The 12,955-nt window shown below is 56.9% G+C and overlaps 1 protein-coding gene across 1 annotated transcript in view; it reads right to left on the bottom strand.

Annotated features, from left to right (window-relative positions):
• ITGA11 (integrin subunit alpha 11) overlaps window positions 1-12,520 on the bottom strand; it is an 81,326-nt gene extending 68,806 nt beyond the window's left edge. The window contains exons 1-2 of the mRNA XM_060175701.1: window positions 12,366-12,520; window positions 958-1,069 (exon numbers count right to left, since the gene is read on the bottom strand). Coding sequence (XP_060031684.1) covers window positions 958-1,069; window positions 12,366-12,417 — 164 coding nt within the window. The 5' untranslated portion in view covers window positions 12,418-12,520. The remainder of the gene's footprint in view (window positions 1-957; window positions 1,070-12,365) is intronic.
• Between the last annotated feature and the right edge of the window lie 435 nt (window positions 12,521-12,955).

The raw sequence follows: 12,955 nt of genomic DNA, 5'->3' as shown, positions 1-12,955 counted from the left end.
CAGTGAAATAGGACACAGCTGAGTCCCTCAGATGTGGGATTTCCTTTAGATGAAGACATTTCAAAGACAGGATGAAAATGACTCCATAGTGGTGTGAATCAGACTCATGGCTGCCTGCAGGGACACTGGGGGGTGGCATCCAGGGGAGCCTCTTGGGAAGCTGGGAACCTTCTATGTTATGTATGTTCTACACGTGTTAAGACATGTGTAAACATGAATTAAGTTGTGCAGTTAAGAAGTCTAGACTCCTTGTGTCTAAGTTAGACCTTAATAGAAAGAGGATAAGGAAAATAACGACTTTAATGTCTGTAGATGATGGCTGGCTAGATAGATAGATAGATAGATAGATAGATAGATAGATAGATAGATAGATAGATAGATAGAGGTTAGATAGGTAGAAGATAGATGGATAGAAATAGATGATAGGAGATGGATAGATGATAGGCAGAGAATAGATGGATGGGTTGATGAATGAATAAAGATAGACATGGATGGATGGATGGATGGATGGATGGATGGATGGATGGATGGATGGATAGAAAGTTAAAAGAGATAATTCTGGGAGTCAGGTGGTAGCACAGAGGGTTAAGTGTACTTGGCGCAAAGCCCAATAACCGCGTAAGGTTCCCAGTTCGAGCCCCCGGCTCCCCACCTGCAGGGGAGTCGCTTCACAAGTGGTGAAGCAGGTCTGCAGGTGTCTGTCTTTCTCCCCCCTTTGTCTTCCCCTCCTCTCTCCATTTCTCTCTGTCCTATCCAACAACGACGACATCAATAAAAACAGCAACAATAAAAATAATAAGGGCAACAAAAGGGAAAATAAATAAAGAAAGAAATATAATAAAGAAAAAAGTTAAAAAAAAAAAAGAGAGAGAGAGATAATTCTTTAGCACTGGGAACAGGAGAGGGGGCTGAGTGGCCCTGGAGAGGGACAGGCTGGAGGTGGGTGACCTCACTTACCACTTCTTGCCCCCAATGTCATGTTGCTGCACCGTGTAGCCGAAGAAGGCGTTCTTGGATCCAGGGATGATTCGGGCATTCCTGGTGTCCATGTTGAAGGTGTCGGTGAAGCCTGGGGAGGAGGAGGGGGCATCAGAGCAGAAGGTCCAAGAGAGGAGTCTGAGCCCGGGGGAGAACAGGTGCCCCCCACAGGTCAGAACCCAGAGAGTTTGGGTCGTAATTCTTGCTTCCAGGGGACCCCAGAGGAAGACTGCCAACTTGTCAGTGTCCTGGGGTGAGGCAGGTGACATCCCAACGCTCTGAGCTGGCCCCCAGGGTGCCCAAACCCAAGAGGAAGGGGTTGCTTCCCAGTCCTGCAGAGGAGTGGCTCCCTTTCAGCAAACTCACTCACCAACCCAGCAGCACCCCTGCCTACAAAAGGACCCCCCTTGGCTGGGAGGGGTTCAGCAGGCAGAGCCCAAGTCCCAGGTTTGATCCCAGGCACCGCCTGCGCAAGAGCTGAGCAGTGCTTCTGCCTCTCTCTCTCTCTCATAAAGATGGAAACAAAGAAAAACGAACACAGTAAAGATGACAGTCCCTCTGGCCATGACTTCCAGCCTCTGCTGGCTGGCCCTTGGCTGAGGCGCACTGGACTCACCTCTGGGAGGAGCCTCCAGACCCTGTTCTCCTGACCTCTAACTGGGGATCTTTGGGGAGCCTGTGTGCTTCCGTGTTTCCATGTTCAGGTGAACGTGTGTGCACATGTAGCCTAAGTGTGATGTCTGTGCTGAGCTTATGTGTACGTGTGTGGCTCTCTCTGAGTGGGCAGCTTGTGTGCTGTGTACACTTTGTGATGTCATGTGTGTATGCATGCAGTTCATGTGTGTGTCATGTTTGCTCTCACACATTAGCCATGGTGCCATGTGCATGTGTGTACCATGTGTGTCATACATGCACACACATGCACTGTTATACATGTGCTTTCTGTGTTTTCATGTGTGTTGTTTATGTGCGTGCATCATATGTGTTGATGTGTGGTGTGGTATATGTGTGCATGCACCACGTGAGCTGTGTCATATGTGTTCTGTGTACCTGTATGCATAGTATGGTGTGTATTACATCATGTGTGTCGTGCGGTACGTGCATATGTGCAGTCATATGTGATGTGTGCATGTCAACATGTGTGGCTTGTATTGCATCATACTATTGTATATGCCATGTGTGGTGTGTGCATATATGTTATGCATGTGACATGCACCACATCATGTGTGTTGTGCATGTGTCACTGCGATGTGTGCATACATGCACCGTGTGCAGGGCGGGCAGGCTGGTCCTGATAGGGCTGTGTGGGGAGAGGCCGGGGGGGGGGGGTGTCGTCCACAGTGGGACCATTCTCACCCTGGCCTGTGGCGGAGGGAAGGGCCCTGCCCAGGGAGTCTTCCTAGGAAAGGCGGGTCCCTCCCTGTGGGGTGATCACGCCGCCAAGTGTTGGGGGGACGGCTCCAGAAGGTGACCTCAGCTGGAGCAGCCCTCCCTCCAGCCACCCACACCCCTGCTGCTGGCCAGCCCACATGCCCGGGGCTGTTTCTGGGGAGACAGGCCACGAGGCCACCGCCCCTAGGAGTTCCCTATCAGCCTGAACTGTGTGTCCTCCCTAATGGACAGTGGGTCAAAGGATCCAGCCGGGGGTGGGAAAATTTAGAGCAGGGTCCCACCCTTGTCCCCCCAACCCCTAGGGACTCAGCTGCCATGTCCAGGCTCCTGCCAAGTGCAGGGTGAGCCTGTAACTCATGGAGAGGAATGTCCTTTAACTCTGGATAGTGATGGGAGGGGGGTTCCCCACTGGCCAGGGCTCCAGGCCGACATCCCTGAGGTCTGGGGAGCAATGCCGAGGCCCCACCTGTCTGCTTCCCAGCAACATCCTTGTCCCTGTCAGAGAGTCCCCCAAGGCTGTGCCCAGGGAAGGAGGTGGGCAGCCCAGCCTTGGACTGCCACCTTCTTCAGGCAGACTCCCTGATTTCAGAAAGGTCCATGTATTTCCTGTCTGTTTTCCAAGTAGAGGAAGTGATCAAAATGAGCCTTTTGATGCCTTTCCTTGAGCTTTTGAGAGCAGGATGGGAGAGAAGGAGCGTTTCTGGCCACTAGGAGCAGCTGTGCTGTGAGCTCATTTACCATGCGAAGTCTTAAAAAGTTGGGGAGGTAACTCAGCAGGAAGCACAGTCCTGCAGCCCCAGGACTGAGCAGTGCCCTGGTCACTCCCTCTCTTTTCCTCTCTTATCGAAAAGGGGCAGATGAGCTGGGTGGTAGCACACCTTACAGAGCACACACATCACCATGGTTCAATTTCTCTGTCCTATCAAATGAAATAAATAATAAACATTTTTAAAGGAATTTTCAAAAAGAAAAGAGAGTCTGCACTTCTGAAAAATGCTGAGGCTTTACACTGGGAGGCTCGGCAAAGGCTTCGGCCAGGACTCTCCTCAGCCCCTCCCGGTGGGGCAGCACTGGGGGGGCCTGTCTGTCTCCCCATTGTAACCCCGTTTCTAGGACAGCCCTCAAGAAACAAAACTGCCACCTGTGTGCTGAGCTGAAAGAGACAGGCAGAAAGAAACGGGGCCGTCCAGCGTCTGAGAGCCTGAGACTAACCTACAGGAGAGGAGCACCGGGAAATTGACCCTGGAGCTGTGCCGGGAGGCCGAGGGCTGACTTTGGCTGGTTCCGGCTGTTCCATCCCCAGGACCGCTGCCTTGTCTCAGGACTTGGGGTGGGGGGCTGCCTCCTCCTCTTCCTCTGTCTGTGTTTCTGTGCTGAACCTGGGTGTTCAGTTGCTGTGCCCCTGCCTAGGGAGACTGCAGCCTCCGATGCCACCGTCATCTCTCTCTCCCTTCCTGGCTCTCTGGCACTATGGCCAGGCGAAGCCTGCAGTGCATGGCCTGAGCTGCGGCCTGGGGCGGCCCTGCCTTCTCTGACCAGCTCAGAGGACACACAGCCCACTCCCGGGGCTCAGACAGTCCAGCTTGGGCCTCCCAAGTGCTGGGTGTGTGAAGCCCAGGGTCCACCCCACCCTGGGAGCATTTGGGCCTGCAATTAGTGGCAGGGCTGTCCCCGGGGGCAGGGAGCAGGGGGGCCCTGGGGGACTGCTGGGCCAGGAGCTCTGGGCTTTAACTACACACAAAAAAGAAGCCCTGGGCCCCGGCCTGCAGGAAAGGTGGCTACACGGACTGGGCACAGACCCAGGGGGCCTGAGTTAAGTGGGTCACCCTCCTGGGGGTTGGCGGGGACGGGGTGCTTGGTTTCCTGGGGATGGCAGGTGCCTCTGATAGGCGGCTAGATGTCCATTGCCGCTTGCCAGCCCTTAGGAGCAGGGGGGCGGTGTCTTGTGAGTCTTGGCCGCAAAGCAAAGGCTGGAGCAAGGCGCTGAGCTCCTTGTCCCAGCAAGGAGACAAGCCCAGCAGGGCCACCTGCTTCCAAGTTCAGGCTCCAAGTTTCTGCCCAGAGACACATGGTGCTGACATCTGTCAAGAGACCCCAGGAGCCCCAGACTCCTTGGGGAGTGGCTGAGGGGAGACCTTCCTTTCTCATAAAAGGGGTGGGTGGACTCCGGGCCTCGTGCCATGGTGCACTCCTGAGAGAACTTCCAGGCCCGTTTCTTCATTATTTACTTTTTTTAATTAGAAAAAGAGAGACAGAAATAATGAGAAAGAGATAGGTGAGACCAGCAGAGCTCCCCTTACTGCTCAAACCCAGGGCCTTGCTCATGGCAAGGCAGAGGCTCTACTGGAGAAGCTCAGGGGCTGTGTTGTCTCTTCTTCTCTCTGTCTCTGTCTGTGTCTCTGAACAAGTCAGCCCAAAGTTGGGAGCTCTCCCATGCACAAGGCCCCAACAACGCCAATGAACAAACAAACACACACACAAACAAATACGCAAATACGCAAAGTCACTGGCAGGAAAACCGAGCGAGAACCACCAGGGTGTGAGGAAGGCAGCTGTGGGCAGACCTGCGGTGCAGCCTGGGGGCCAGGAAGGAGGTGACACTCCCTGTGCCCCGTGACCTTGGGGAAGCCTCTTGACCTCTGCCCGGGAGGACCCCACCCTCCACCCCAAGACTATCACCCGGGACCTTCTACAAGCTTCCTTCTGCTTCTCTTCACAGTGGGGTGCTGGAGACAGAGCCAACCTCACAGGCACCCTCAGACGGCTGCGGCCCCCACACCGACTCTCAGACTCTCAGGTGGACGGCAGGAGAGGGGTGGGGGCCGGGCAGAGTGGTGTCTCTGGTGAGGTGGTGCAGGGACTTTGGTCGTGGGTGTGTTGAATCACACAGGAACAACACTCCTAAAACCTTGTAATAATGTAAACCTGGACAGGTGATGGGAAAGACAGTACCTGGAGGCTTGGACCCCCAAGTGGACATAGGAAAGGGCCCACTCAAGCCCTGCTCTGGGGTCCGTGTCCTGCCACAGCCTGGCGGTCCCCCAGGACTACTGAGGTCCCTGGTTCCGCCCCTCCCAGCTCCTTCCTCACGGCCTGAAATGCCAGGGCCGCATTCTGGGTACTTGGGCTGAGTCACTTCTCTGTGGGCAGTGGACCACAGTCCCAGCTTTGCCCCACCTTCCCCAGCTTCCCGTTTTAGACCTGGGATTTCACCGTCCAGTCTCAGCCTCTCCACTGCTGCCTGGCAGGACCCCATGGGGCCAGTGGGCCCAGCAGCCTTCAGTCCACCATCCCTCCTCCACCTAGCAGTCTTCCCTGACTGCTCCAGCAGTCTTCTGCACCAGTCTCTTCCTGTCTTGGCTTCTAAGTGTCAGGACTAGGGGTATGCCCACAGGGGGTTAGGGAGGTGGGGCCCAGGGAACTAAGTTCAATCCCCCGCACTGCCAGATGTCAGAGCTGAGCGGTGTTCTAGCTTCTTTTTCTCTCCACCTTATAAAACAAGTGAAAGCACATCTTTAAAAGGGAAAGAGAGGGGCTGGGGAGAGGGCGACGCGCTTCCCCGAGAGGACTGGTTTGTGGGGTGACGGACTGTTGCAGACTGAAGAGAGACTATTTCATCCATCCTTCCTTCCTTCCTTCCCTTCCCTATCCATCCATCATCCACCCATCCACCCATCCATCCATCCTTCCTTCCTTCCTTCCCTTCCCTATCCATCCATCATCCACCCATCCATCCATCCATCCATCCATCCATCCTTCCTTTCCCTATCCATCCATCATCCACCCATCCATCCACCCATCCATCCATCCATCCATCCTTCCTTCCTTTCCCTATCCATCCATCATCCACCCATCCACCCATCCATCCATCCATCCTTCCTTCCTTCCTTTCCCTATCCATCCGTTATCCACCCATCCATCCATCCATCTGTCATCCATCCGTCATCCATCCATCATCCACCCATCCATCCATCCATCCGCCATCCATCCGTCCATCCATCCACCCATCATCCATCATCTCTTATGCATGTGTAATATTAACTCTTCTGGGCTGACTTTTTTTCATTCAGAGAGAGAGGAGGGAAACAGAAGAGAGAGACAGAGAGAGGAGGAGAGAGATAAGGGAGAGGGAGAGAGAGACAGAGAGAGGAGGAGAGAGATAAGGGAGAGGGAGAGAGAGACAGAGAGAGGAGGAGAGAGATAAGGGAGAGGGAGAGAGGGGGAGAGAGGAAGGGACACAGAGAGGGAAGGAGAGAGCAAGAGAGAGAGGGCGAGGGAGAGAGAGGCAGACCACAGCACCAGTTCCCTTAGATCCATTGCCTCTCCCAGGAGAACCCCTCCAGCCTGGCAGGTGTGTCCTTATCTGACCTGAGCTGACTGAGCTCTGGCTGTGGGAGGCGCTGGGGATGGAACCCTCGACCCGTGCACTCAAGTCCGGCATGCTGTCACTGCACCACCTCTGACCCCAGCTCCATCCCAGCAGCGGAGTGGGAGTAACTGGGGCCCAGGCTGATGGAGGGTGGGGGGTGGGGGTGGGCGCCCCTCCCAGACTCCTCTCCGGTCACCCCTCAGTGTCCAGAGACAGGGAGACCGGGAGGGCTGGGCAGGCAGGTCCACCTAGGGAGAGCCTGCCTGCCTCCCTCACATTCCAGAACATTCCGCAGCTGACCTGCCAGCAGCCTGGCCTCTTCTGGCTGCTTCTGCCTGGAGATGCTCTACCGGGGCGTGAGTCACAGCTTTGTTTTTTGTAAAGCCAGGAAGCAGGGCACCACTCAACTCTGGCAAGTGGGGCTGTCGGAACTCAAACCAGGGGCTTCGGGCCTCTAGGCCCTGCCCCCCACAGCTGAGCTGTCTCCCTGCCCTACAGACCCTTGTCCCTAGATCTTTCTCAGAGCCCTCGTCTTAGAGCTGCTTCCCAGACTTCTGTCTCCCAGGAGACCACGCGCCCCTTTATGATAAAGTTTTCTTTATTGTGAGAGACAAAGACCAGAGAACCGCTCAACTCAGGCATAAAGTATGCTGGGGACCGAACCTGGGGCCTGAGGCTTGCAAGTCCACCTCCCTACCCTTGAAGAATTATCGGAGAGAGATCTCTGTCTCTGTGTCTCTTTCTGTCTCTCTCTCACTCTGGCAGGTGCAGTGCTGGGACTTGAACTTGAGGCCTTACACCACAAGTCCTCTGCTGAACTGCTGGGTCACCTCCTCCCTGGGACTCGGTACCAGCCCTACAAATCCATTGCTCCTGGCGGCCATCACCCTCCCCCCCCCCACACACACACACATTTTTATCTGATAAGACAGAGAGAACTTGAGAGGGGAGGGGGAGACAGAGAAGGAAAGAAGACGCCTGCAGCCCTGCTTCTCCGCCCTGCAGGTGGGGAGTGGGGGCTTGAACCTGGATCCTTGCTCCCGGCAGCATGTGTGCCACACTGGGTGTGCCACAGCCTGGCCTCTGCCACTAGCTTTCTGACTCCACCTGTGGCCCGAAGCGCCCCACCTCCACCCCCAGGTGATCTGGGACAAAGTCACTAGCCCTTTAAGAGGCTCCCTTTCCTGACTGGGATGGACCTGCATGGCAGCCCTGGGGCCAGTGGCCTCCCTGCCCCTGCCCCTCTGGAGGATGGTCCCTGGGGACTGGACGCTCCCCCACAGCCTCCTGGCTTCCCCATCTGCTGAGGACTGGCCCCCAGACTCCTGGCTGCTTGGACGTTACAGGGACCTTTGGGAGACCGTCAGGCCACTCTTATGAGGGGGGAGCCACTGTCTCGCTAGGTCTGCACGAGGAAGCTGCTTTGCCGTGCCTGTGGCCCATGCTCGAGCCCCAGCACCACATGGGAGATGCCAGGGCACCAGGGAAAGCTCCAGCACTTTGGTGCCTTCCCCCCCACCCCTCCCAACTGAAGAGGTCAGCCAGGGGTGGTGAAGTTGTGCACAAGGCCCCATCTCCACCAACAGCCAGACAGAAGCTTGTGAGACCAGCGGAGCCCAGGCTTGGCTGACAAGTGCCCCTCAGGGGACAAAGCGACAAATTTCACATCCACCCTGCTCCCCACGCTGGAGGCTGAGGTCTGGGGTCCGTGGGTCTCATGCACCTGCTTTTCAGTGCTGGCTTTCGCCACAGGGGGTCCTGCCTGTGGGTGCAAGACCCGGGTTCAAGCCTGCAGTGGGGAAGGTACATGAGTGGCCAAGAAGTGCAACACTCGCTCTATCTCTGTCTGTCTGTCTGTCTCTGTCTCTGTCTGTCTGTCTCTGTCTGTCTGTCTCTGTCTCTCTCTGTATCTCTGTCTCTGTCTGTCTGTCTCTGTCTCTCTGTCTCTCTCTGTCTCTCTCTGTCTCTGTCTCTCTGTCTCTGTATGTCTGTCTCTGTCTCTGTCCATCTGTCTCTGTCTCTCTGTCTCTGTGTGTCTGTCTCTGTCTGTCTGTCTCTGTCTCTGTCTCTCTCTGTCTCTGTCTGTCTGTCTCTGTCTCTGTCTGTCTGTCTCTGTGTCTCTGTGTCTCTGTCTCTCTGTCTCTGTATGTCTCTGTCTGTCTCTGTCTCTCTGTATCTGTCTCTCTGTCTCTGTCTGTCTCTGTCTCTCTCTGTGTCTGTCTCTGTCTCTGTCTGTCTGTCTCTGTCTCTGTCTCTCTGTCTCTGTCTCTCTGTCTCTGTCTCTGTCTCTGTCTGTCTCTGTCTGTCTCTGTCTCTGTCTCTCTGTCTCTGTATGTCTCTGTCTCTGTCTGTCTCTGTCTCTCTCTGTCTCTCTGTCTCGGTCTCTGTCTGTCTGTCTCTGTCTCTGTCTCTCTCTCAGACGGGGGCCCCACCCCCAAGGACATGTGGGACCCGGTCCTCCCCTGCTGGGACACCCCTCTAAGGGTCATCTCCAGGCTTCCTCAAGAGCAAACAATAAAAAGTCCCAGAGCATCTCCCGCCAGACAGGATCGGGCGTGTTCGGGGCGGTACAGCCACAAAGCGTCCACTATCATCTGAGAATTTCAACAAGATTCATTATTTATTTAATATGAGAGAAAGAGGCCAGGCGGTGGCATGCCTGGTTAAGAGCACACGTTACAGCACACAAGGACCCGGGTTCAAGGCCCTGGTCCCCACCTGCAGGGGGGAAGCTTCACAGGTGGTTGAGCAGGGCTGCAGGTGTCTCTCTGTCTCTCCCTCGCTATCTCTCCCCACCCCTCTCAATTTCTCTTGGTCTCTATCCAATCATAAACAAATAAAAATATTTTATAAAGAGAGAGAGAGAATTACTCAGGCAGACGTGATGCCGGGGAATCGAGCCAGGGGCCTCACAAGTGTGGGCCTTGAGTCCTCCCTGACTGCTGCCCTCCCTGACGCTGGGTCGGGGGGCACTGAGGGGTGTGGCTGGCAAGGCCCTGTGAACCTCCAGAGCCTGGCAAGTCCTCTCGGATCCTCACTGTGTGGGGTCTAGAGGCAGGACCCTAGTAGCTGCCTCACTCACGAGGACAGCAGAGAAGAAATGCAGCTCCCTAACCTCACGCTTGTTCGGAACATTCTTTCGTGGAGTTTAATGCTTATTATTTTGGAGAAGGAGAGAAATTGAAGGGGCCAGGCAGTGGCGCACCAGGTTAAGCACACACATTATAGTGCAAGGACCTGGGTTCAAGCCCCTGGTCCCTACCTACAGGCGGAAAGCTTCACAAGTGGTGAGGTAGGTCGGCAGGTATTTCTCTCTCTCTCTCCCTCTCCATCTCCCCTCCCTTCTTGATTTCTCTCTGCCTAGCCAATAATTAATAAATAAAATAAAAACAAAAGTTTAAAAGAGAGAGAAATTTTGAGGGACAGGGAAGATAGGGAGAGAGACAGAGGCACCTGCAGCACTGCTTCACCACTTGTGAACCTTCACTCCTGCAGGTAGGAACCGGGGTTTGAACCCGGGGTCCTTAAGCACCGTAGCGTGCACTCATCCAGGTGTGCCACTGCCCGGCCCCACTGTCTGGAACATTCTACTCCGTTTGCCTGCCTTTGCTCATGTGATCAGCCATAACGATACCCCCACACCACCACCACCATTTTGCTGGTGAGAAAAATAAGACACAGGATTTTCTGTCCACTTGCAGAGACAGATTAATTTAATTTTAGGAGCGAGACAAAGAGAGAGAGACTGCTCAGCTCTGCTTCCCAGTGTGCTGGGGGTGGAGCCTGGGGCCCTGGGCATCCAAGTCCTGTGCTCTCATGCTGAGCTAGTGCCCCCCACCCTGCCCAGGCCCAGCCTAGAACCTTCCCCATCACGGCTCTGAGCCTGGGGTCCGCAGCCCCGGCGGGGGACAAGGTCTGGGCCGGGTCCCCTGCCTGGCCAAGCCCCACTGTCCCCAGTGGGGAGGGGACCAGATGGCCCTGAGGCCCATCGCTGTCCAGAGTTGTCCTAAGCTGTCACTTGTGTGGCTGTCCAATAGTGACCTGCTCTAAGGTCCACCGGCACCATGCACACTCCTGCAGGGCTCAGCTGGGATGGCCTCCTCCTCCAGGAAGCCTCCTCTGTTTGGCTGAGGAAACCTGAGCTGTTCATGTCTGAAGGCGCTAGGCTCCCTCCTTCCACCCCTCCTTGTCCCTTTCCTGGTCTTGCCTTGATCTCGGCTGTCCCTCAGCCCAGAAGATAGCCACCCCCTCCCCTGCTCAGCTCCTGGCAAACAGATGTCTGAGAGTCTTGATTGAGAGGCGTAATGTAAGCCACATTTACCCGGCTTGCTGACCAGAGCCGGGCAGCGAGCGTGGTTTCTCCTGGGAAGGCAGCTCTGACTCATGGTCCTGCCTCCCTGCTCCCCCTCTGCCCTTCCTGCTAGTCAGACTAGACAGTGCTGACTCTGCCCTCCTGTGCATGGGCAGAGTTGTTCCTGGGGTGTCCGGCAACTCTGTGGATGTGGTGGGGGGCGGCTGGCTGTGGGAAGCTAGGCGTGGCCTCAAGCCCTTTATTCTCCATCTGCGCCCCCACCCCCAGCCCCTACATAAGGACGTCCCTTCTCGCCCCCTCCCCCAGTGACCTGACTGCCGTGGCTGCATCTCTTCCTGGCTGGTGGGGGGAGCCCCCCACACATGGAGACTGGCCCCAGCTGGCCCCAGGGCTCATATGGCTTCACTGCAGCCCTCCACTGGCTATGGGGGCACTTGGTCCACAGGACCCTGGATGCTTTGGAGTTAGGAGGCCCCAGGCCCCCCATGTCTGCCCCTGCAGCTACTGCAAGTGACCATGGCCCCCGAGCAGAACTTCATTCAGGGAGGGGGCAGCCTTCCACGCAGGAGCCCTAAGACCCCTGGAGAAAGGAGCGCCCCAAACTTGTGAAGGGCGGCCACTGGTGGCAGCCAGAGGTCATGAGTCCACGGGGCAGTTGAATTGGGAGAGAACAGGGTGCCCACAAGCCTGCCCTCCACCCTCACCCCCAGGATCCTGAAGACCCCCACCCCAACACCTGGAGATCATTAGACAGCCTCCCCATTGCTGGGGTGGGGGCGTGCCCTGCCCCCACCCTCAGTGCCAGGTGACAACAGGGAGGGGACTAGGAGTGCTGGACAGGGGGACGCCCAGCCTGCTTTGCCTGACTCGTCACTTTGGGGGTCCATTGCACCCCTAACTGAACGAAGGTGCCCCCCAGCCATGGGGGGTCATGCACCCTGCCCCCCAGGCTTCCCACCCCAGGCAGAAGGGAAGGAAGGGATCATGGCCTTCCCCAGGCCGGTGCCCTCTCTCTTCCTGCACCCTGGGGTGGTCCCTGCCAGTTGCTTCGGGGTGCAGAGTGCTCCTCCCAGTGCTTTGAGCTCCAGCAAGTCTTTGCAAAGTCCTTGAGCTCCCAGCTCCAACACCTCCCTCTCTGGCAGAGCTGCTTGCGCCCCTGGGACTCAGGGCCCCAAGTACCTCCCTCTCTGGTGAAGCTGCCTGCGCCCCTGGGACTCACGGCCCAAGTGCCATCCCAGCTGCAGAGCTCCCACTCCCGGCTGTGGGGTTTGAGGCTGGGATCTCTGGCGAGGGTCCGAGGGGCAGGGCACCTACCTGGCCACAGGCTGAGCGCCCAGGCCACCAGCAGCCGCCGGGGCAGGTCCATGGCGGTGGCCTTGGAGTGGCCCTGGGGGTGACGGCAGCTCCCCAGCCTGCACTGAGCCTGGAGCCCTGACAGCCGCTCCCGGAGGAAGTGGGAGGGCTTGTGGGGAGGGAGGGGCACCCCGACGCCACCCCCAGGCTCCCCGCCAGCCCGGCCCCTCAGCCAGACACCTCTCCGGTGGTGGTGGCAGACTGCCTCCAGTCCCCTCCTGCCCTCCCTGCCACCACCCCCACCGCCCACCGTGCCCGGGGAAAGTGCTTCTGATCCGTTCTGGAGAAATAGAGGACAGATGGACAGACGGATGGAGACCTGCAGACAGGGGACCTAGCAGGACTGGCCCCCCTTGAACCAGGAAGCGGCCTCCCTGGAGGCATCTCCCTGCTCCCTCCCCACACCTGGGTGTCTGGGGCTCCAGGATCCTGCACCCCCCACCCCACCTGTCGACCTTCTGGAGCACCTGTCTAGGGGCCACCAGCCTCAGCTGCCTGCAGGCTCCTCTCTGGAGCTGGCCACCATGCTCCTCACCACTGACACCTCAATG

Source organism: Erinaceus europaeus, chromosome 16, assembly GCF_950295315.1.
Source record: "Erinaceus europaeus chromosome 16, mEriEur2.1, whole genome shotgun sequence".
Taxonomy (NCBI): Eukaryota; Metazoa; Chordata; class Mammalia; order Eulipotyphla; family Erinaceidae; genus Erinaceus; species Erinaceus europaeus.
Note: the sequence above shows the minus strand (reverse complement) of the source record. Positions and strands in the feature narration are given on the sequence as shown.